General features: G+C 53.6%; 1 protein-coding gene across 1 annotated transcript in view; it reads left to right on the plus strand.

Annotated features, from left to right (window-relative positions):
* The window catches only part of PTPRU (protein tyrosine phosphatase receptor type U), a 278752-nt gene that overhangs the window by 123798 nt on the left and 129647 nt on the right, over positions 1-25307 (plus strand). Inside the window, 5 exon segments of the mRNA XM_030539047.1 lie at positions 5894-6165; positions 7455-7536; positions 9114-9229; positions 9983-10157; positions 12705-12998. Of these exon segments, the coding sequence (XP_030394907.1) occupies positions 5894-6165; positions 7455-7536; positions 9114-9229; positions 9983-10157; positions 12705-12998 (939 nt within the window).

The raw sequence follows: 25307 nt of genomic DNA on the forward strand, positions 1-25307 counted from the left end.
AAACTCACTCGGCGCTTGAATTTTTGCTGTCAGAGTTTCCCCTGGCACCGAAGTTTCTGTCTCTGGGCATGTCCCTCCCTCTAGGCGTCCAGACTCCTGTCTCACACCTAAGCTCTGGTGAACCGAGGGAACCTAGCACTTCTCCCAATTCGTTGTTCAGGGAGTCTTAGCACCGAATGCAGCCTCTGTGGAGCCCGTTGTTGTAGTTCCAGTGGCACCATAACCCCTACGGTCCTTTTGTGGCACCAGCCTCTCTTCTTAGCGCTGTGAGCTGAGTGTAGGGCCTGGTGCCAGAACCCAGCAGCTCTTCTTCTGCCTCACTCAGTCCCTTCTCTGTTCCCGCAACTGTGAATGAGGATAACGTCACATCCCAGGGAGCGGGTCGGGTGTGTGTGTGAGGAGGTAAATATGTCGTTTGTGCAGGGCTGTGAGAGTAGTGGATGGACGCAGGGGTCCGTGTACGCTGAGCGTTGTCTGGAAGTCAAGTGAGCATCCTGGAGAGCCCAGGAGCCGAGATGCTGGCGGTTGTTAAGCTTACAGCCTCTGAACGCTCTCACTAGCTGAGCATGGTTTAAAATCAGCAGCCACTGTGTGTTAAATGATACGAGACGATGAAAATGGAAATGAAATGGTTCAAATCCGGCCGGGGATGGCAGTGGCGATGCAGCCTGAGCAGTGAGCGTTGAAGAAAAACAACCAGCGCGTCTCTGGTGCAATAGCAATTACCAGGGCCAGTTTTAGTGGGATCCTGGAGGCCGCGTTGTAGCAGCAGAAGGAGGACGCTGAGGGGCTTGCATGTGGCTTGGAAGAAGAAAGCTCAGGGCTCATCCCAGCATGCTCAGGTTTGGGACTACCGGCGTTTAGCCCCAGCTGTGTGTGGCTGCTGGACCTTTGGGGCCTAATGCAGCATTTCCTAGATGGGCAGTGGGGCCCTTTGCGGGGTGTGTGTGCGCAGCGGGCAGGCTGTGCTGAAAGTGATGTATGAACCCTCCAAAGAGCTCAGGAGAACCCACTTATCCACACTGCAGAGCTGTGCTTGGCATCCAGCCTTCCTCATTTAGCAGGGACGGACCTGAGCCTGCCCTATTGTGCTGAGGGCAGGGCTCTAGCTTCCTCTCCAGATGTTGGTATTGAACTTTCAAATGCTGCGGGTGTGGTGAGACACCCCTCCCCCAAGGCCTGGTCCAACCCCTTCCCAATGCAAAATTTTCCTGTTATCTCCTAACGAACATCCCCCACCCCGCCGTCTCTTAACACCTCCAACCCACCCCCAGAAGAGCCCCCTTCCCAGCTCTCTAATGGACTAATGAAACATTTATAAACTAAAAAAAGAAATGTGAGTTATTGGCACGGTTAAAGCAGGTAAACATTCACAAACGAGTTACAGCCTCAGGTTCTAAAAGGTAAGAGAAGCTCCTATGATAAGCAGCTCTGTGTGTCCTTCAGGACTAACCCAAGCTTAACAGCTGAGAATCTCTTGCTTATGCTTAAAAGGCTTTGCCCCTCAGATTTCAAACAGCATAGACACAGGCACAGACTTCCATTTTTCTGGGTGGGTGCTCTCCGCCCTGAGGTCCCAGCCTTCTCTACCCCTTCCCCATAGGCCCTGCCCTCACCCCGCCTCTCCCTGCCCCTATTCCAGCCCCTTCCCTAAGCACACCCTGCCCTCGCTCTTCCCACCCCCTCTCCACCCACTTTGGCCTGCCACCGAACAGCTGATCGGTGGGTGGCTATTTTTTTTTCACCAAGCTGAACACCCATGGAGGCGGCGCCTATGAGTGTAGAGATATAAAGTTCCTTCTGGTGAGGCATGTTTAGTCTCGTCCCCCAAAGTTCAAACAGATGGGTCGGCCGCATGTCTCCTCTGCCTGGGTGTGAGGGGAGCCATCAGCAGAGTCTTGTGTTCTCTGAAGTCCCGCAGTGGCTTGTCTGATGCCTGCAGAGCTTGTATTGGGCAGGAGATGACAGCGTTTGGGAGACGTTGGTATTTCACACGCGCTAACACATCTCTCCTGGCTGTGGGGGGGTTCCGGTTTCATAGCAAACACTTCAACGTTACCTTAGAGTCTGGGATACGGATGTGATCAGTGGGATTAATGCAGGCAACAGTTTACAAGCATTTAATAAAATCCAAGCACTCGACTCATCTCTATAAAGCGAATCCCTGTATTAGCCACACTAACGCGCAGCTGAACCAGACTGGGGTCCAGCTCTGCATTTGACAGTGTTCAGGGCGGCCTATGGGCCTGGGCATGAGTTAGCGCCTGGTCTGCCAGCGTCACTCCCTCCGCACGACTCTGCTGGCTGTGAAGGCAAGTAGGGAACCGAGACAGGCTGCGGGCAAGGCCCAGATTCTCCAGGGTATTTGGGCCCCTACCGCCGAAATCACTGGACGTTAGGTAAGAATCTGGACCCGTGTGACTTTGCCCCCATGATTACAACAGCAGGTCAGTGGCAGAGCTGGGAATAGAGCCCAAGGCCCCTGCTCTGCCCGCTAGACCACACTGCCTTTGGGAGTTCATTAAGGATAAAGGCCCCGCAGATCTGGGATAAGTGACATGCCCCAACTCAGGCTCCAGGTCTCTGGGCCTGGGGAGCTGGTTTTCCTAATACCAAACCCACTCACCATGGGGTGTGTGAAAGTTGACAGGGCCTGGCAGATTGTTGGGTCTGGACTCTGGGAAAGGGGACAGGTGAACAAGGAGGGTCAGAGGAGAAAAGTGTCCAGTGGAAAATAGGATCAAAGGCAGCAGGTGAGAGGGGAGGGGACTATGCTAAGGGAAAAACAAGTGGGTCTATATGCAACATGTGGGATCTCGACTTGTGGCAGCCTGGATCACAGGACGCTTCTCTTCCTAGCACACGGCACAGCCCACTCTCCAGCTGGAAATGCATGTGCTCTAAATTGGGCAGCTCGCTGGGGGCAAAACCCTGGGCCAGATCCTCAGGGGAGTCGATCAGTGCTGCTCAGGTGAAGCCCCTGGACCTTATACCTGTTTTCGCTGACTGAGGATCAGGAGTTTAGATCAGTTGTTGTCCGCTTTTCCATCCTGGGGACCCTTCCCTCCCGAGACCCCCACCTCCTCAAGCTGGGACCCTCTCCCAGTTTGCAGTACGGGGAGGGTTTACTGACTGAGACCTTCTGACTCCTCTGTATGACCCTGTGGTTAGATCCCGGGAAGAGAGGACTCAACCCTTCCCTCTAATTATCCAGCAGACCCTCCAATTCCCTGAGCCTTGCTCCCCCCTCTCTTCCCCATACCATAACCCACCCCAGTGCCCAAGGATTCTGAGGCGGTTGGGAGCTAAACGGCCATGGCTTGTTGACAGGACCCGCCATCACCCGGGTGATGACGAGCTTCCTGTCACTTGTGCAAGTTCAGGCCCAGCTGCGGTGTGTCTGACAGCCTGAGGAAGCCAGGCTGCCGTGTTTGTGTCACATTTCCCCTCCCTGCCACTCCACCCTGCGCTGCAGCTGCCGTAGGGCCTCTCTTAGAGTGCCACTCCAGCCAGGCTGTGATGCAGACCGTGCCTGATAGGTGGGCAGCCTAACCAAAGAGCCAGATACTGGTGCTGTTACCAGTCGGGGGAAAGCACGGTCCGGGGAACAAGGGATTTCCACCTTCTGGGCTGCCCTGAGAGCTGGGGCAGTCCCTGGGGTGCATTAGGGCAGTCCCAAGGCCTGCTTTAGTCTCACCTGCCTCCCTACAGGCCACTCTGCTGGAGTGTAGAGAGGCTTGGATGGATTAGTTGTCGGTAACGGTCGATTTCACTGGACACCCACAAACCAACCATAAATATTTCCATCTCTGGGAGGTGAAATGTACAGAGAGGCAAAATAAGAAAACTGCTGCTTCCGAAGTTACTAGCGTTTGATTTAAGGATACTTATTCTGTATGTTTTGGCAATTTGTGTTTTGACAGTTATAAAGCTTGCGTTTTTTTGCATCGGTGTCTTCGGTCATTAAATAATTATTGTCTGCCCCCCCATTGTCTGACACCCCCCCCCATTTATTGCAGTGGTGAAAATTTAAATGGATAAAAATCAAGGTAAAATGCTTTCAAGTAAACATCCACGTAATCTGTTGAAATTCTACCAAAAAAAAAAAAAGGAAACTGAATTCTGGCCACACCCCATCCTGGCCTGACACAGCCCCCCTGCCCCCAGCATGCCCTGCACTTGAGTCTGGGTAGGGGCGTGTGTTTGGCAAGCAGTACATTAGCCCAGCCCGCCCTAGACGCAGGACTGTTGTTTCACCTGCTTCACTGTGTCTCCAATGTAAATTGAGCAAGGGGAGGCAAGACACAATGGAAGTACATTTACATGTAAGGTAAACAAAGCCATCGAACTAGCAAGTGGGGGAGATGGCACTTAATGATCATGCTGGGGGCTGTACTCCAGGAAGCCTTCCTGGCTCTTCAAACAGAGAAATGGCCTTTGGGAAATAGAAGCAGAAACAGAAAGCGATTTGGGCATCCATCACCTGAGGGACACAAGAGGCCAGAGCTCTTGACACCTGAGAAGGGTGGATCCCTCAGCCCCAGGGGAACTGAGAACTGACTATAGGTGAGAAACCTGCTTAGACAATGATTGTAACTTTCTGAAGTTTAGTTTTAGATGCTAGAAAGCGTGTTTGGTTTGGTTGTAACTTTACCTCTTTCACTCTGACTTGAAATCATGTAAACCTCTGTTGTTAATACATTTATTCTTGTTTTACTACAAAACCATCTCAGTGCTATTCTAGCGAAGTGTGGGTTGGCAGCTAACCTAGCAGGCTGATGGGGGCTCCGTGTCTCTTTGCAGGCAGCAAACTTAATAACTTCTGTGAGAGGGACTGACCGCTGCAGAGAGACGTCTCTAGGGAGCTAAAGCAACAGCAGCCACTGGGTGCTTCCCTTAATCCTCTCCCTCACATGGGAGGGTCAGTCTTCTTCCGTTGGCTGTAATCTCTCCTGGCAGGCTGCGCGGCCGTGGGGTGACGTTGAGGCTGGGGAGGGGAACAAGGAGCAAATTTAATAGGTTCTTTGCCCCAGCTAATAACTCATTGAAATATCAGTCACTGTCTGAGCAGCTTTCCTGGGCCAGCCATCTGTTTGTGAAGCCGGGGAGAAGTCAGAGCTCGTAGCAATGATTTGCCAGGAGGAGCCTGTTGAGCCAAAGAAGACACATCAATCGCAAAAATAGCATTTACCTGCACTGCATAGCTCATCCTTCAGCCCCTCTGCCTGGGAGCGGGAGGAGCTGGGTTCAGGGCCCAGTTCACCATTGCCTTGCACGTTGCATAGCCAGCTCGTCACTCTTCCAGGACCCGAGCTAGCTAGATGAAAGTTATCTTGGAAACGCGAGCTGGACCTGCAAGCACGCTCCCTGACTGCATACACAAGAGAGCCATGCTAAACAAATACAGGACATGGGAGAGCCCTTCGGGCCTAGGAGGGGGTGGAGACAAGAATGGGGAGGAGAACGAGCCACTGGCAGAAGTGGCTTTGAAAGAGGAGTGAGAGGGTGCTGGGATCTGGCCAGCTGCACCAGCGGTAAGGGGGGGAGAATGAAAGAAGAAATGAAGAGCTGAAGTGCCCAGGTCAGTGGCCCAGGCCACGCTGTAGCGTCGCACCCAGTGCTTGGTGGTAACAAGTTTGGCTCCCAAGGTGGGCAGAGGCAGTGGACTGGAGCATTTCTGGCTGGCATGGCAGGATTCATGCAGCTGGGAGTCCCGGTATGGACGGAGCGGTCCCAGAGAGAGGGTCGAGGATTCAGCAGGCGGCAGGCACGCAATGGCTGGGGGCTAGACTACGGCAGATGTGGGCAAGGAGTCTGACTTGCACAGATCCCCGGGCGACTGGGTGCCGCTGAGCCGGTAAACCCTCCTCATTCTCCTGCCTCCGCCTCGCAGGTTCCTACCTGATGGTCAACTCCTCCCAGCATGCGCCGGGGCAGAAAGCTCACCTCTTCTTCCAGACGCTGAGTGAGAATGATACCCACTGCCTCCAGTTCAGCTACTTCATGTACAGCCGGGATGGCCACAGCCCCGGCTCCCTCAACGTCTACGTGAAGGTGAACGGGGGCCCGCTGGGCAGCCTGGTGTGGAACGTGTCCGGCTCCCATGGGCGGCAGTGGCATCAGGCTGAGCTGGCCGTCAGCATGTTTTGGCCCAACGAGTACCAGGTGAGTGGCAAGCATCTCTCATGACGGGAGGTTGGGAGATGGTCTTGCAGAGACCGCAGGGTGATTTGGGACAGTAACTGAGCTGAACAGGCCATAGAGGAGAGAGAGGCCTTTGAACTCGCTGCCAGACGGCCCTCTGGCCGGGCGCCAAGGGACACCGCACTCAGGCAATGCCCCTTGCTATTGCAGGGCCTGATCATAAGCCCATGGCAGTGCCCAGGGCCCTGCTCCTGAAGAACACACGCAGCTGCATCTTGATGACCCACAACCCCACTTGTTATTCCAGCCCTGGACCCCCTTATCGCACCAGTACCCCTCAATCCTAAACCAGAGCCCCCCTGGCTATTCCAGCCCTGGGCCCCCCATTGCGCTGGTACCCCTCAATCCCAACTCTCAGCCCCCCTGGCTATTCCAGCCCTGGGCCCCCCATTGTACCGGTACTCCTCAATCCCAACCCGCAGCCCCCCTGGCTATTCCAGCCCTGAGCCCCACATTGTGCCGATACCCCTCAATCCCAACCCACAGCCCCCCTGGCTATTCTAACCTTGGGCCCCACATTGTGCCGGTACCCCTCAATCTCAACCCACAGCCCCCCTGGCTATTCAAGCCCTGGGCCCCCCACCCCTCTGCCTAGGTCTGCCACTGCCCCTCACTCCCAGCTTGCAACCATGTGCCATCCCAATCCTGCCCCCAAGTGGTGCTGCTGCCTAGCCAGAGAAGTGTGCCCCTTTCCTGCCCTTCCTGCAAGCTCCAGAGGTCCAGTCTTGAGAAGCACTGATGTGGTGTCTGTCTAAGCTGCTTAGTGCCGTGAAGGGGGGGTCTCGTGGGAGCGCTCTGTGCTCAGCGGGTGGCATGTCTGGCTGCCAGCCAGGCTGAGTGTACCAGGAGATTGAGCCCCCCTCTGTATTTTGGCTCCTCGGCTTCCCAAGTGCCCGGGAGGCGGGGGGGGGGGCAGCGCCAACGTGAAGAACTGTTAAAACGAACAAACATCTAGTTTCCTTTTGGTAATGGTTTGATCCAAGCCAAGACATGGACCTAGGCTGCAGAATTCAAATCTGGCTCCAGAGCCCTAGTCCCAGGCAGAGTTTGGGGCAGTCGGCTGCAGGGATTTGGATCAGCCTGTTGTTAAGATGAGACCAGCCCCATGGTTAAAATGCTGCCTCCCCCTTGGGCTTGGGCTCGGGCTCAACTCTGCTCATCTCTAGGCCCTTCCCCTGCGAGTGTGACCGTGCCCATGGCCGGGGGCAGCGGATCATCTCGGTGACAGGCGTATGTCTGGTTGCCCCCAGGTCCTGTTCGAGGCGGTGATCTCTGGCGAGCGCAGAGGATACCTCGGCTTGGATGACATCCTGCTCTTGAATTATCCGTGCTGTGAGTATCGCAGCACCCTGGCTCCCGCCCCCTTCCTGACAGTCATCCTGTCATCAGAGCCCTCACACTGCCAGTGACGTGTCCCGCTAATGAGCCATTTGGCAGGACTCTGGGAACTGGCTGCCGCTCCGCGAGCATTTAATGACCCGCTGTCGGAGCAGGGCCAAAGGGGGATGCTCCAGGAGCAGCTGCTGCGGGGGAAGGGACATGGGGCTCAGGGTTGTGAGGGGGGCATCTTTCACCAGCAAGGAGCGTGGGCAGCCTCCTCCTAGCCAGAAAAGCAGGAACCCTCAGGGACTGGGAACCACTGGCTAGTGGCTAGCGCTGGGCAGTGCCAGGTGGGAGAGCTGCCTTGTGAATGGTGCCTGGCAGGGCTGCTTGGTCACAATGAGCCCCGTGCATGCTGGGCAGGGTGCTGGGTGGATGCCCAGCAAGGCTAAGATATTTATCTCACTGTGGAGTCCCCAGGCTTTGAGCTCAGGAGCTGGCAGCACTGGGACTCTTGACACTGCAGGGGATGGCTGAATCTCCCCCTGATGAGTCTCCACATTGACAGGACACAAACCCCAGCTCTGCTCCCCCTGGGAGAACGCAGGCCAATTGCCAGGCCTCCATATCCCCTTTAAAAGGGACAGCTCCAGTGGGGAGAAAGGGACAAGTTAACAGGGTCTGCCCGCTGGGGAAGGGAGCTAACACCTGGGCAGACAGGATGAGGCAATGGAGCAGAATGTGCACCTGGGCCCCCTCGCTAAATGGTGGCCCTGCAAAGCCAGACAGTTCCAGTGTCGGTTGGGGGTTCACCCCCTGCTTCTCCCAGCCCTGGTCCCGTCCCTGCAGGAAAGGAGGGCTCTGCAGGAAATCAGTGCCATCCAATGGAAAACCCCCGCATGGCAGGTGGGATTTCAAGGCTACCGGACTGTACTGGCTCCTGACTTGCAGCTGAGCTTATGCTATCACAGCAATCTCCTCCATGTCTTAAGTTTTCATGGCTACGCTGCCTTCCCGACAGCCCTTTTGTTTGTGGTTTGTATACCCTGGAGTGGTTGCACCATAGAATATCAGCAGTGAGGATTTGTATATCCAGGCTGCAGACCTTGCTCCATTGAGTCCAGCAGTCTGTGTCTGATGGTCATCTGTCCCTCCCACAAAGCACTTGGCTGTTTGGGCCACATTGTAGCTATGGGAGAAAATTCCTTCCTGCCCCCAAAAGAAATGAAGTCCTGAAGCATGAGCACTGATTACTCCTAACCTATCCAAATGGTGGAGGAGGGAGCCACAGAGTTTGGATCTGAATATTGGGTTCTTTGATTCAGGCCCTTAGCTAATGAATATTGATTATTAAATGGTCCAGCTCCTGGTAAAGCCATGAACCTGGAGCAGGAAAGCGGCACGCTCTGTAGCCACATTCCAGCTGCAGATGCAGAGCCTGGGGTGGCTTTGTGCTTCTGGGAGCCAGCACCTTGTGTCGTGGGTGCGTTGGGGAGCTCGCCGGGGAGAGGGAAGGGACTGGCAGGTAGCTGCAGAGTAGCTGAAGTGCCTAGATTCCTGTATGACTATTTATCCCTCTGTTCTGGCAGCCAAAGCTCCTCATTTCTCCCGCCTGGGCGACGTGGAGGTCAACGCCGGGCAGAATGCCACCTTCCAGTGCGTGGCAGCCGGGAAGGCATTGGAGGCGGAGAGGTTCCTCATGCAGGTAACTGAGGGGTGGTGGAGTGTGGGGGAGTCTGGTCTGCCAGCATAGAGCTTTTCGCTGGCTCCATTGCGCCCCCCGGAACTCCCTGAGATGGAGTCGGCTTGTTCCCCGCCTCACTGCCACATGGGGGCTGTGACTGGCTCAGCACTCGGGGATAGGGCTGCACGGTCCACTCTGGCGAACAGGGAGGGGAAAGAAAGTGAACAATGAGGGATGGGGTGGGGGCCCTCCCCCTATTTGCCATGGGCGTACCATCGGAAGATCAAAAACTACAGATGAGGTCAGTCCCCCCGCCTGTAACCAGCCCTCCCTCAGAGGCCCAGCCTGCTGCCCTCTCCCAGGCAAAGCGTCCTTCGCGACCAGGACTGGAGCCCTAGGTAGGAGTGGGAGATATGGGCTGTTATAGCCCCAGGCCCATAACCACGCCCCTTCCCCTGCGCTCCTGCAGTGCCGTTCCCAGCCGTCCCTTTGGGGGGGGCGGAGGGGGAAGCAGCGCGCTCCCACCCAGAGCGATGTCCCAAGCTGCTCCCCAGAGACCCCCGTGGCTGTGTAGGGAGCAGCCCTGAGAGGGCTCTGGATGGCTCAGTGGGCGAGGCTTTCAGGGAGAACCCAGTGGGGAGAAACAGGATGCTCTGTCAGACCCAGAGGGGATCACCCCTCCTGCCTGGGCAGCGGTGGGGAGCAAGCACAGGAGGGCTGGGCAGCATGAGCTGCCTGGGGATCCCCCCAACTTCCTCTCTCTCTGGCCGGCAGAGGCAGAATGGAGCTGTCGCCCTAGCTGCCTCAGTGAAGCACATCAGCCATAGAAGGTTCCTGGCTACCTTCCAGCTGGACCAGGTCTCCAAGGGGGAGCAGGATCTTTACCGCTGCGTCAGCCAGTCCGTGCGGGGCTCCGGCGTCTCCAACTTTGCCGAGCTGATTGTGAAAGGTGAGGGTGATGCGCGCTTACGCTCGAGGAGGGGCCTGGAGCGGAGGATCTCAAAGCGTGTTACAAAGCTGTCATGTGAACTCAGGCCGTTAACTAACGTGATGCTAAACATGAGAGGCCAAGTCAGATTTTAAAGGTATTAGGTGGTTATGGTGAACCCTCCGCTCTGCTCTCCGGCCAGGGTTAACCATGGCCATCACGTTACTGTCCTTGTCTACATGCAGGGCACAATCATGTCTGACGTGGTGTTAGCTAACCTGTGGGAGTTACCGTGCCCTGTTCGCAGTGTGAACGTGGCCTGCCTGCTTCTCTCTGGAATTCATCCTGCCCCAGGCTGCTTGGCACAAACTCGAGCCAACATTCTCAGAAGTGGGAACTGACCCTGGGCCCTTCTATTTCCCACAGCTCCAGGCCTGCTATTCCGAGGCACCGAGCACCTGCAAATCCAGGGGCAATCAGTGGGACTTGGCACTTCTGAAACCAGATCTGAGGTGTCTTGCTTACAACTTCCCAGGGGGTTGAGGTAGTGCTTCATCCTGAACGATCCTAACCTGCTGGAGTTGTATGAACCCAGTGAAGTCAATAGGAGCCTTTTCTTGATTTGACTGGGCACTGGAACACGTTATATGCATCTCTTCTCCCTACCACTGACTCTGGGGTGGAGCGCTGCAGCTGTTCAGCAGTGCACTCCAGTACTGTGCAGCCTTGTATTATGGCATGTGCTGTTTGCTCAAACAAAGCAAGGGGGATGTAAGGACTTAGGAACATAAGAACTGCCAGATTGGATCGGGCCCAATGTCCATCTAGCCCAGTGTCCTGTCTCTGACAGTGGCCAGCAGCAGCTGCTTCAGAGGAAGGTACAAGAAACCCTGCAGTTGTGAGGCCATTGTGAGATAACTTGCTTCCTGAGGTTTTTCCCCTAATCTCTAGTAGTAGAGGTTAGCTTATACCCTTAAGCACGAACTCTTAGTTATTTGTTAAATTTGTATTATGATTATGGGTCTTCTTAAATCACGGAGAAATCACACCTTTTTTGCGGGTAGATCATGGCATACATAGCAAATTTAGTGGATGTTATGTATGCTGTGACCAACCTGTGAAAAACGTGTGATTTTATTGTAAGGGGCTTGTGGTATTGCCATCCTTACTTCTCCGCTGCTGCTGGTGTTGCCTGAAGCTGGTGGTGGGAGAGCAGCGGCTGCTGTCTGGGTGCCCAGCTCTGAAGGCAGCGCTGCCACCAGCAGCAGCACAGAAGTAAGGGTGGCAATACCATGCCGTTCTCCGCTCTGCCTTCAGAGCTGGGTGGCGGGAGACCATATTTAATGGGGAGACCATATTTCACGGTTCATGATGCAATTTTCATGGCTGTGAATTTGATAGACCCCTAATTATTATAACTGATTGCCTTGGTATCTGGATACAGGTCCAGTCCCTTTTAAAATCCTTCCTCAATGCTATGTAGTAGCAATAGTTCCACAGACTAATTGTGCCATCTCTCAATATCCAGTGGGAGGAAGAAGTTTTTTGCTTAGCACAGTGGGACCTCACTAATTCTCACTGACTGGCTTTTGCGAGTCAGCAAACGCAGACAATTAAAAAGGAGGCAAAAAATGCATCTTCCAAATGTACTGTGTTCGTTTATTTTGACGGTTGTGGCGAAGTGTAAATTATTGATGACAGAATTTCACAGCACCGTGGCAACTGCTTCGAAGCATATTCTGTAAAAACAAAACAAAACAAAACCAAACAAACAAACAAAAAACCCACAATGAAGTTCTGGTCACATGAGACCTTGCTGCTGCCTGTGCTGTTAAACCTCGGAGGAGCGTGTGTGTGTGTGCGCACACACGTGCGTATGCATTCGTGACTGCTTTATTTGTAGGTGTGAATTCTAAAGAGTTTTGCTGTGTTCAGGACCGAATCGTGCTCTCGGTTCCAGCAGTATAAATCCCCTGATCTCACGCTGCTGCCACACACCAAAGATGATGACAGAGTAAACTTGCCAATGAGGAGAAATTTGCAACCTAGCAATGGGCCAGGTTCTGCTCTTGTTTACAACAGAGTGAATCCGGAGTGAAGGCAGAGCGGCTGCTCTTAGAATCAAATTGGAGCCAGCATCCTTATTATGCCAGGGTCCTGTGAGCTAAATGGTAAAGAAGAAAGTCTGAATGTTAATTTAGTCCCTCTTTGTGTTCTGGCAGCGCTAGAGATCAGCTCCCCGTTGTGCTTGGGGACACACACGGCAGTAGGTGCTTCTTGGTCCAAAGAGCTTCCAGCGTGAATAGATGAGACAGACTGAAGGTGGGAGAAATGATTGTTATCCCCTTGTTACAAATGGGGCACTGAGGCACAGCGAAGTTGTGTCTAGGACACACAGGGGGTTGGTGGTAGATCAGGGAACTGCACCTGAGTTTCCTGAGTCCTAGGACACCACTTCAAACCACAAGTTGTGCAGTGTGGTTGATGGAAAGATGATGGCTCTCCAGGGTACAAACACCAGTGAAGCAGAAGGGGAATGTTCTATTCACCCCTTTTATCTTTCTCCAGAGCCCCCCACGCCCATCGCTCCTCCCCAGCTGCTCCGAGCAGGCTCCACCTACTTGATCATCCAGCTCAACACCAACTCCATCATCGGCGACGGCCCCATTGTGCGCAAGGAGATCGAGTACCGCATGACCTCGGGGCCCTGGTCGGAGGTCCACGCAGTCAACATGCAGACCTACAAGCTGTGGCACCTGGATCCCGACACGGAGTACGAGATCAGCGTGCTGCTCACGCGGCCGGGAGATGGAGGGACTGGCAAGCCGGGGCCGCCCCTCATAAGCAGGACCAAATGCGCAGGTAGACACCCTCCTTAACGCAGGAGGCTCCAGGCTATTGGCTGGTCCTTGATTGACAAGGATTTGCCTGGGTATCCATTGGGTGTGGTGTAAAACCTGGGCACAATATTTTCTGGGCTGGTGACGATCTCTTTGGTTGTTCCAAAGTCCTGGTCAGGGATATGGAGGGGATGTTACCCAGGACTTTGTGCTTTTCCTAGTCATCCAGCGGCCCTGAACTGCCCCCGTCCTGCTCGTATATTGGGGCTTGTCTACACTGGTAGAATTATACCAGGGTAGTTAAACCACTGTAGTTATACCAGCATAACTCCCCATGTGGCCAGTCTTATTCTGGTAAGTTTAAACCACTTCCAAAGTGGCATAAGCTCAACTGGAAAAGGCCCTTCTTATACTGGAATGAGTGTCCATGTGGGGGCTGGAGGGGCAGGATAGGGCCCTGCTTTTATTTCACACACAGCGTAGGAACAGGGATGTGGTCCAGTGATTACAGGAGGAAATGGAAGAGCAGGACTCCTGGGTTTCATTGCCAGCTCTAAGAAGGGAGTGGGGTCTAGTAGTTAGAGCTGGGGATGGACGTTCAGGATTCCTGGGTTTGTTTCCCAGCTCTGCCACTGACTCCCTAAGTGACCTCAGGCAAGCCTCTTAACCTTCCTGTGTTCGTTAAAGCTGAGAAGTTGTGGCAAAGGGCCCTATGTCCTTGACTGTTTCCTGTGGTGAAGTCTTTGCTGCTCTTCTTGTGGCGTTAATCAGTTTGCAGTTGCACAGGTATTAACCACCAACCCAGGCTGAAGGAAAATCGAAGCGCCCCAGAGAAAACCCTCCTGGCACAGGAGCCGGCTCTGCAGTCTGGATTTACTGTTTAATACACTAACAGGGGCCGCCATAAACTGACAAATGATTGTTGCTTCAGCAACCGGGTAAAGCAACAGTCAGCGTTCGCTGGCAGCGGGAGGATTAATAACAGCCCAGAACAATGAGGTTTCGCACCCGCCATAACTCAGCTCCAGAGCAGCCGTTTCTTAGAGGCAGGTTGATAGAGCAGTGGCGGAGGTGCCGAGTGGGTTAAAAGGCAGGGGAGGACCGTGTGTGAGCAAAGCGCTGGGGCAGCTTTCTGGGCTGGGCGGGGGACAAAAGAAGCACAGAGGGGCTTCAGCTAGCTCGTGGCCCCACTGCGCTAGGCACACACCAAATGAGTATCCCCGTCCCACAGAGCTGGCAGGCTGAGAGATGGGACCATACTAGTGCGTGGGGGGAGATGGGCTAACAAGAATCCCAAGGGAACTGGGAGCTTTTCTGAGGTCTGGCAACATTTGGGTGCTTTCGTCCTGTGAGACCTTCCTGCTTCCACATTCTTTCTGTTGGGGATGCAACAAGAAGGAGCCCCAGAAAAGTCTCGCAATCTTTCCAGCCCCAACAAAATGAGGTGCACAGCGAATAACAAGGAACACTTGCTCGATGGTGCTTGTGTAGCCCCATCATCCCAGCCAGTGAGGACCTCTCCCCCCCTCCCGCACGCCCCACTGTAAGTGACTTGCGTAGATTCAGACGCAGGAAGTCGGTGGCAGAGCTAGTCCAGAGCACCTGAGTTGCAGAGTGGTGCTTTAAGCACAAGCCCATCCTTGCTCAAGTGGCGGCTTCTAGCTGACCTGGACTCCAGCCCTGTGGAAACACGTTCCATCACAGGGGTGGCCAGCTGGTTTTCAAAAAGGGGACCTGATGATGATGTCCGGTCAGATCTACTGACTGGACATCATCTGGCGGGAGAGGCAGGGAGGTGCTGAATCATCACCCGCGTCAACCCCTACTCATCTGGGGCCGCCTCCTACCTGTATGGGGTGACCGCTCCACAGGTGAGTCCCTCCCAACCCATGTGGGGTGGGGGGCGGGGAGGGAGAGGGAAAGAGCAGTGAGCGACGGGGGGAGGGGAAAAGAGGAGCGAATGGAGGGGCTTCGGGGGAAGAGGCAGGGCAGAGGTGAGGCCTGGAGGAAGGTGTGTGGCAGAGGTGAGGTCAGAGGGGGACAAGGCGGGGCAGGGGCAGGACCCCTGGAGTGTCTGGTTTTTATATATTACAAAGTTGGCAACCCGAAAGGGTCCCTTGAGATCATTGCGACGGACAGGCTGCTTCAGCAGATGCTTCCCGAGCCCATTGCCTTCTCAAGCTCCAGGCTGCACAGTGCCCTCCGGGTGGGAATCAGTGGCGGTGCAAGTCCAGAAGCCATTGGCTGCATGTGGTCGCAGAACTTCAAAGGGCAGCTGCCTTCAGCTGCCACAGATCTGCCGCTAATTGACTTTTGAGCAACAGCATCCTGCAGCATTGGCTCTGCTCTGTTGTTCCTTCATGGCGAGCCTTTCGTGAGGGTTGGCTGGGTTGTCACTGAAGGAGCGTGACTCCTAGCGTGACTCCCGTCCCTTGGAGACTGGGGCACAATTGCCAGGATGGCAGGGGCAGAGGACTAGCCTGAATTTGTTCCAGGGCAGCACTAGCATCCAGGCTGGGATTTCCTCCATCTCGCCTAGCAGAGGGCCAGACTTTGTCAGCAAACAGTTCCCCGGCCCTGACCTCTCTGTCTCCTTGATCTGAGATCAAATGCAGGGAGCTGGCTTGCCTAACTGATAGCTCAGCTGACCTAGTGAACAAACATGTGCCGTGAGAGGGCTTGCTAATGAAGCCTGCACTCTAATCAGACTTGTTAAAAGCTGGCAGGGTGCACTGGGTAGGTCTGAACCTTAAAGCACAGCAAATGGACAGTGCTGATCCAGACCCGGGAGCATTGATCGTCAGTGCATTAGTAAGAACAGCACCCTGCAGCTGCCCGCATGACACTTGATACAGAGGCAGGGTGGATCAGCGAACTCCCTATAACGGGAAGCACAGTCTGTCGAGCATCGCTCCTTAGAAATGGGTGACTCACAGAAGTGTTGGCAAGCCTCCAGATCACGGATGGGCCTGATCCTGACCCCGACTTGGATCCCCAAAGCTCCTGCAGCCTAGTGGAGAGGAAGGTAGGCCGTGTGTCTGACACAGCGCTGGGAGGAGATCTCAGACACAGAGCAGGCATCAGGGTGTCACTGCGCCATGATTGACTTGACGATGGGAGGGTTGGCCATGAAGATGCAAGTGCAGACACTCTCCAGTCCTTTCAGTCTAGCTTGCGGAAGGAAGGTCAGCTGCACAGACATCAACTGTGTAAAAAGGAGGGTGGGCGACTCCCTTGCCCAGAGGCGATGTGCCCATTTCTCTGACTTTCAGGCTGGATACGTAGGAGAAGCTCCCTTCATTCCCCTGTGCTTGGTTTTAAGCAGACTGCGGGTTTTATAATGTTTGCTTACACATTCATCAAAATATTTGCCCTGATGGCTAACCCCATTTTAAAGCAGGAGAAAATCTGGATCGCTGTATTTTGGAATGGCCCAGGTGGCTGTGTTTCAGAATGGGCTGCCTGATTGTGTGACCGATGACAACACTGTGTACTGTGCCTGTTGAGAAATCATGAACTGTACTCTTCGATAGCACCATCCTTCTGCTCTGGCCCATCTCTGATTATGCAGCTCATTCTTTCACAGATCGGATAAACAGGAGCACTAAGAAGTTGAGTGACATGACCAAGGCTATGCAGTGAGTCAGTGGCAGAGCTGGGAATAGACCCCCCCGCAACCAGATCTCTTGACTCCCAGAGGGGCTGCTTTCTTTTGCCTTCCTCTGCATCATCAGCTGTGGGTTGCTGCCAGAGGCAGGATATCGGAGCATATGGAGCAGTGCTGTGACCCAGCATTGCAAGGCCCGGATCTACTTCAGCTTTTCACGTACAGATGTTGTCACAAGTGATACCTCTTCAAAAACAGGAGCTCTGCCGAGTGGTGGCTCCGAAACCCATTCCCCCCGGGGTTTCACAAATAGCGAGGGGAAAAATGCTTCTGCCCCATGGGACCATTCGGAAGGAGGCGGCCCCTGTTTTAAAGACCTCCCCCATGTTGGTTGCCTTGACAGCGGGTTGCATGAGGTCACAGACGACAGGAGGTGTTCCAGGGCTGGCGTTTCAGACACTCCATGGCAACAGACTTCCTTGGTGTGCTGGGGATTCAACTGCTCAGTAATTGAACAAAGTCAAAGGGAACAAGCTGACATTAAGGAGGAACACGACTGTTGCATGTCTTGGTGCCCTTGAAATAGCTGCTTTTACGAGATGATCCATAGCAGCCGTTTGCTGGGAAGCGATTGCAGGCTGACAGCAAGGGAGGCACGGACTGCGTTCTCCGGGTTTGTTCCATTCCCCCCACACCTCCGCCCTCTGTCGGTTGAGGTGAACTGGAGCCTATAAATTAAACACACGTGAACGCTCGGGCTCCTTGCGCTGGGGAAGTAATGGGAGCACTTAACCTTTCTGGGAATGAGCTTGTTTTTGAGCTGGCAGATCCTGAATGTTATTTACAAAGCAATGTTGTAGGCGTCCTTGTCACGTCTCCGCGTGCACGGGGATGGGGGGTTGTGAAGGAGGCTCAGTCGCTGCTGACTTCAGGCTCCAAAGAAAACGGTTCGCTGATATTACATACCTTAGGTGAGCGCACATGGAAGATGTAAGAATCATATAATATCAGGGTTGGAAGAGACCTCAGGAGGTCATTTAGTCCCACCCCCTGCTCAAAGCAGGACCAACCCCAACTAAATCATCCCAGCCAGGGCTTTGTCAAGCTTTAAAGACCTCTAAGGATGGAGATTCCACCACCTTCCTAGGGAACCCATTCCAGTGCTTCACCACCCTCCTAGTGAAATAGTGTTTCCTAATATCCAACGCAGACCTCCCCCACTGCAACTTGAGACCGTTGCTCCTTGTTCTGTCATCTGGTACCACTGAGAACAGTCTAGATCCATCCTCTTTGGAACCCCCTTCAGGTGGTTGAAGGCTGCTATCAAATCCCCCCTCACTCTTCTCTGCTGCAGACTAAACAAGCCCAGTTCCCTCAGCCTCTCCTCATAAGTCATGTGCTCCAGCCCCCTAATCATTTTCATTGCCCTCCGCTGGACTCTCTCCAATTAGTCCACATCCCTTTTGTAGTGGGGGCCCCAAACTGGATGCAATACTCCAGGTGTGGCCTCACCAGTGGTGAATAGAGGGGACTAATCACTTCCCTCAATCTGCTGGCAGTGCCCCTACTAATGCAGCCCAATTTGCCATTAGCCTTCTTGGCAACAAGGGCACACTGTCGACTCATATCCAGCTTCTCATCCACTGTAATTCCCAGGTCCTTTTCTGCAGAACTGCTGCACAGCCAGTCGGTCCCCAGCCTGTAGCCGTGCATGGGATTCTTCCTTCCTAAGTGCAGGACTCTGCACTTGTACTTGTTGAACCTCATCAGATTTCTTTTCCCCCAATCCTCTAATTTGTCTAGGTCACTCCGGACCCTATTCCTAGCCTCCAGCGTATCTACCTTTCCCTGCAGGTTAGTGTCACCTGTGAATTTGCTGAGGGTGCAATTAATCCCATCATCCAGGTCGTTGATAAAGATGTTGAACAAAACCAGCTCCAAGACCAACTCCTGGGGCACTCTGCTTGATACCGGCTGCCAGCAAGACATCGAGCCTTTGATCACTACCCATTGAGCTCGACAATCTAGCCAGCTTTCTATCCATTTTAGAGTCCATTCATCCAGCCCATACTTTTGTAACTTTGCTGGCACTGACCTTCACCCCAAACTCTAATCATGCCCTGAACTGCCTACTCAGTCTGGATGCAAGCTAGCCACTGCCTCAGTTTCCCCTCTTCCGACCTGATTTGATTGCTATGGTGGGTTGGCCTCTGGCTAAATCATTAAAGGAAATGTCTGCCCCTTGCAGAATAGCTAAGTCCAAAATAGGCCCAAAACTCAATGTCTTCCACGTCAGTCTCAGGCTGGCCCCAGCCCCTCCTCCCTGAGGGTCCATCTTCTCTCCTCAGCCACTCATGGGCTCTTTGGAGGCTCCTGCAGTAACACCCAGCCTTCTATTGGAGTTTTCCCTTCACTCCGGCTCTCCAGGGGCATCTGTCTTATCTCCGCACCAGAAGGCCTAGTTTAGTCACATGCCCCATGTGCATGCAATGTTGGTCATTTTCTTCACCTGGGGAGGCAAGTGAAGTGCGTGGGACTGAACCCGTCACCCCGTAAAGGGCCAGTCACCCTGTGATACAGAGACTCAAGAAAATCCCCAACTGGGACAAGTCCCATCAGCAGGCCCTGAACCTGGATTTCTCATTCTGAAACCAAGAGCTGGAGGTAAAGGATTACATCTGCTAGCTGTAGTCGACTTATCTACCATTTTTGTGGACCAGCCACTAGAGGGGGACACAGAGGTCCACCTTGGTAATGTAGGCCACACATGGAGAGCCCTGATCCGTGGGGTCTCAGCTTGGAGGGTCATGGCCTGGCTTCCTGAGAGATCACGACTGCTTCCCCTCTCTTTCTGGCTAGGGCCCTGGCGTGTTTTTCTCTTGTGAAGCACTCTTTGGGTCTATGGAATAATCACCATTACAGCTGGGACTTTCAAAGCCGTCTAGAGGAGTCGGATGTATCCAAGGCAGCTTTGGAGACGCCCCATTGGGTCAGAGCAGGCTCCAGCTAGGCACATGCAGTAGCCCTGGATGGCATGCTTCAGAGGTGGCTGGAAGAAACCCACCAGAGACAGTTATGGAATAACCTGCCCACCAGGGAAGTTCCCTCCTAGCCCTAGGTGGTTAGTGACTGTGCAGGAGGGTAAGAGTGGTCGTGGGGAGCTGCACAGGGGAGCGGGCTGGGAGCAGAGAGAAGGCAACCCATCCACCCTCTCTAACAGTTGGTTTTCACTGCAGAGTAGCCCAGCAGGTTCACACTTAAGTGTTGCCCTGTAGCCCCTTTGTTGTCCACACACAAATCCCTCTCACCAAGGTTAGTGGTGCTTTCAGCCCAGGCTAACTGGTCCGTCCTAGGCTGTAGGCTAAATGCTGGGCTCTGTTTCCACTCAGGCTGATAACCAGCCTGTTTTGCAGTGTGGATGCAGGCTAAGCCTCTCAAGGGCTGAAAGGCCTCCAGTGCCTTCCCACGATTCCCCCCATGTGCCTGAATGGACAGATAAGTTCCCCCACAATTCCTTGGGAAAGGATCCTAGAGCAGCTCAGCTCACGGTGGCCCAGAGAACTGCGGGATGTGCACCCTGGAGTCCTGGCGACACAGGGGAGCGCGGCACCTAGGGACACTGCAAAGCCCTCGACCTGTGTGTGTCCCTAGGGTTTCTGGGGGCCCACCCTGGGGCTGTTCCTAACTGGCCAGGCTAGCCCGGGCTCTCAGACCTAGGTGCCGATCACCTGGGCTAGCCAACTCCCAGTGCCACCCGAAAGCCTCTCACCCACTCAGTGCTTTCTTGTCACCCGCAGCTGCTGCTTCAAACCTTGACAATAGCACTTGCTGGTCAGTGGCGTCCAGATCTGCTGCTCTTGTGATGTGAGGACAGGCAGCCTCCCCTGTTAGTGGGCCAGAGGAAATGCCGCAGCAGTGTTAGGCCACGTCCTGCCCAAGACCTGTCTGGGAGGCAGCCAGGGTCGTGCCATGGGGGCAGGGTAGCTGTGGGTTATTTTCCTCAGGAGGAGATGGGAGTGGAGGTCAGCCAGGGATTTGCTAGATCTGTAGGGTCCAGTGTTGGCTTCCTGAGTTCTGGCCAACCAACTGTCAGACTGAGCGTCGGCACCTCTCTTCCAAAGTTCACTAGCTTCATCTCTCTGGGAGTCTCTCACGGACTGCGAGAGGCAGAGATTAATAGATTCCAAGGCCAGAAGGGTCAACTGTGATCACCTCGGCTGACCTCCTGCGTAACACAGGCTATGGGCCGGCCCTGCATTCATTCCTGACTGAGCTAGAGCAGATCTGGGAGAGAAACATCCAGCCTTGACTTAAACATTGCCAGGGACAGAGAATCCACGGCAGCGATGGCTCAGATCCTGGGTCTCTTGTGTGGCTCGGCTGGAGAATGGCGGTGGCTGACACCTGACATCACATGCGATGCTGCCCTCATTCCACTGAGGGGATACAAAGTGCCTTGATCAGTGCATGGTCCAGGATTGTTTGTATTCCCCCCCAGCTCAGTGACCTCTAAATTTAAGGTGACCCCACGCGACCCAGCTACTATTATGGCTTGATAGTGCAGGTATCTCTTCTCCGTCCAGCTATGGGACCGATGCAGCAGATACACAAGGGAGCCCGGCTGTAATGGATCCATTCGGATGCTGCCAGCATGACCCACACGCTCTTCGTTCTTGAGCAAACCCCGTTCTTGATTTCATTCCAACTGCCTGATCCACAGCCTCCTGTCAGCTCCTTCCCACCGCGGCTATTGTAAAAGCAGCCTGGGTCAGGCACGGATGGCACCTCCCCTCCCCGCCGAGCCATCGCTGTCTGGGAGTGCCACGCCAGCCCTCGAGCTAATGGACAGGGCAAGCCTATCACTGCCGTGCCGCTGCCTGTTGAATGCTGGGATGACTCATTGGACGTGGTATTGTTTTGCACTTCCTGCTCCAAACTGGCCTTGCTGTGGATGATGGAGCAGCTGCTGTGTTCCACCGCAGAGATGGCTGCGTTTCAATGATAGGTACTGATTCTTCTGTAATTCCTCAACCTTTCTGCGAAGCACTTTGCGTGCTAAGCACGATCCATCTCTTGGCAGCCCATGAAACCACTCGCCGAAGCCACTGGTGGAAAATGGGCCTTCTCCGAGACCCACTTGCCCCATAGTCATTTCTGGGAAAGGGTAGCATCTGCCAGCACGTGCATGGAGTGCACTTGCCCGCCCTTTACCTAAGGCAGCCCCGAAGTGACGGGAGATTCCCAGCGCAGCTGCATGCCACCAGCTATGATTGACACTCTTCGTACAGAAACGCCTGCATGTAATACAGCTGTAGTAGCAACTGTAAGCCCAGGCAGCTCCGCTCTGGCACTAATTGTATGGATATATTCAGCAATATTAATGCCTGCAGACATCCTTGTTAGCTGATCTCTTGCTAAACCACTCACAGAATCTGCTTACGTTGGCCTGGGGGTGCCAGGCTGTCTGTTTTCCACTGATCATTTGAATACACTGAAATAAAAAGGAGATAGACGCTTGGCTTTCCATCAGTGCTGTGCAGTGCTCTCCTGGCCGAGAGGGCTAAGGGTGGTGCACTGGGAGTGACTTATGCCCAGCAAAGCGGCAACTTGTTCTCCGTGTGAGATACAAGTCACGGGCGCCTTTCTGTTTTCCTCCTCATGTCTCCCTTAAGCCCCCAGCTCCTCCCTCCTCTCCCAGGTGAGGCTGTTGCTCATTGTATTGGCTCTCATTTCAGGGGCAGCAATTCTCTCCTCTATCCCTGTCTCATGGAGCTCAACCCTGGGCTGATATATATACTGGTGAACCCCAACCACCAGAAGGCGTCAGGGGTCTCGAAATCAGAGTGTGGTTACCCCTGGAGGTTAAAAGATCTCACCAGGGCTGGAGCCCTGTTCCTGTCCTACATCTAAGCTTTGGAGGAGGTTAGCCCTGGGCAGGGCAGAGCGGGTGCACCTTCTAAGCTGTGCAGGAGCACCTGCCTTGCAGCTAACAGAGCTGCCCGTGAGCCCATTCACCATGCCGTCCACATCCCCCTAGGCCGTCCCCAAAGGAAATCCCACTGGCGTTGCCCCGGCGGAGTGCTGGTCAGGCAGTTGGTGTGCTGCTATCATGTGAGCCAGAGGTACTTGAGGCCTGCATTCTCAGGGTGCTGTTCTCCCTCTCCCATGGTCAGGACATCAGAGCGATGTGTTTCCTCCCTTGCCACATCTGCCTTGGGTCTTACAGAAAATTTGACAGGACAAGGCATAAGTCATCCTGATCGCCCCCTATTGGCCTGAGAGTTTTGGTTCCTGAATCTCTCTAGTGTCGTCTCACCTTCCAATCAGCATCTAGTCCTTTCCTGATCCCTTGACCCAGGAGGAGGATGAGATCGAGTCCTGCACTTAGGACAGAAGGATCCCAGGCACTGCTACAGCTGGGGACTGACTGGCTGAGCAGCAGTTCTGCAGAAAAGGACCTGGGGATTACAGTGGACGAGAAGCTGGATATGAGTCAGCAGTGTGCCCTTGTTGCCAGGAAGGCTAGAGGCAAATTGTGCTGCATTAGTAGGAGCATTGCCAGCAGATTGAGGGAAATGTTTATTCCCCTCTATTCAGCACTGGTGAGGCCATGCCTGGAGTATGGTGTCCAGTTTGGGGCCCCCACTACAAAAGGGATGTGGATAAATTGGAGAGAGTCCAGCAGAGAGCAACGAAAATGATTAGGGTGCTGGGGCACATGATGTATGAGGAGAGGCTGAGGGAACTGGGATTATTTAGTCTGCAGAAGAGAAGAATGAGGGGGGATTTGATAGCTGCTTTCAACTACCTGAAGGGGGTTCCAAAGAGGATGGATCTTGGCTGTTCTCAGTAGCGGCAGATGACAGAACAAGGAGTAATGGTCTCAAGTTGCAGTCAGGGAGGTCTGCGTTGGATATTAGGAAACGCTATTTCACTAGGAGGGTGGTAAAGCACTGGAATGGGTTCCCTAGGGAGGTGGTGGAATCTTTGTCCTTAGAGGTTTTTAAGACCCGGCTTGACAAAGCCCTGGCTGGGATGATTTAGTTGGGGTTGGTCCTCTTTGAGCAGGGAGTTGGACTAGATCACCTCCTGAGGTCTCTTCCAACCCTGATATTCTATGATTCTATGGTTCTAAGTATCTTAACTCTGGATCACTCATCTCATGGCTTGTTTTTTTGGATGAGCACCAGCCCCAGAATGTTCCTGCTTGGAAGCCGTACAAACCATCCTTAATACTAGCAGAAATGGATATGTCACTATGAACACAGCAGAGACATGTATCTCCTGAATGAGCAGATAGTCCAAAATAAGGGGAATATCTTCTTTCTCTCAGAATGGCTGGGTTTTGCCTCAGTTCCATATGAGTCCACCTGGCAGCAATCGGTGTGTGCTGTCCACCATCAGACGGTTATTCAATTTTCACTCGCCTGTTGACTAACTGATTCTTGAAGGGCCTAATCAAAACCTTCCCACAGTCAGGAAACCTGTTCCACCCTGGGACTTCAACCTTGTCCTTTCAGCACTCTCTAAGCCTCCTTTCGAGCCATTAGCTACACGTTGGGTATCTCACTGATCAGTGAAAGTTGCATTCTTTGTGGCCATCACCTCAGCCTGAAGGATGGGTGAGCTCGGAGCTCTAATGGTGGCTCTGCCATACACTAAGGTGTCTTTATGACTTCATCTGAAATTCATCCTCAAAGAGGTTTTGGAATTGCACATCCACTTGCCTGTGTTTTTTCCAAAACAACACGCATCTGAGGAGCAGAGGAGGCTGCTTTCCTTTGACATACAACATGCTCTCTCCTCCTACATGCAAAGGACACAACCAAATCAGAAAATCACCACGACTGTTTCTTCTTATAGAAGAATGAGTCCAAGGTCAAGCTAGATCCTCCCAGAGGATCTCTACGTGGATCTCAGACTGTATCCTGCTCTACCAATTGTTGTATCTTCCATCACTGGATAAGCAGCTCATTCTACAAGACCACAAGCAACTTCATTGGCATCGCTTCAGGAAGTGCCTTTCCCTAACATTTGCAGGGTAACTATGTGGACTTCCATCAACATGCTTATCAGACATCATGCTCTAGTGCAGAACTCCTCCTCTGATGCATCCTTTAGGAAAGTGGTCCTCTAAACAGCTCGGCTGCCTATGTCCTTGCACCCTCCTCCTCCTTGTGCACTCCTTGTCAGTCACCCACAGTGGAATACACATAGGGACCTGCACTCCAAGAAGAGAAAGTTACTTACTTTATAGTTAGTGGAGGTTCTTCAAGATGTTTGGCCTCTGTCTGTATTCCACTACTCACCCTCCTTCCCCTCAGCTTTGTATCTTTAGGAATTGCAGTAGAGAAGGAACTGGAGAGCCAGTTGATATGCTCCCCCTTTATTCCCTTGGTTAGAAACATGGCAACGGCAATGTGCAGACACTGCTTGCAAGAATTCTCTGACTCCGGGTGCATGGAGCACATGCATACCCACAGTGGAATACAGATAGGGACCACACATCTCAAACACCTTCCAGGGGCTATGTGAAAAATAACTTCCTCTTTTTGTGCTCTGGATGTAGGAATGTTTCAGCCAGAGAGAAGAGAAGGCAGAAAGATTCAAGTTTACATAGTTTTAAAAGAACTGCACCGCACCTGACAGCAAGCATTCCTCCGAGATCTGCATGCAGTTAGATAGAGCTGGACTGTGTATTTGTGCCATTCGGTGGCTCCTAGC

Source organism: Gopherus evgoodei, chromosome 20 (genome assembly GCF_007399415.2).
Source record: "Gopherus evgoodei ecotype Sinaloan lineage chromosome 20, rGopEvg1_v1.p, whole genome shotgun sequence".
NCBI lineage: Eukaryota > Metazoa > Chordata > Testudines > Testudinidae > Gopherus > Gopherus evgoodei.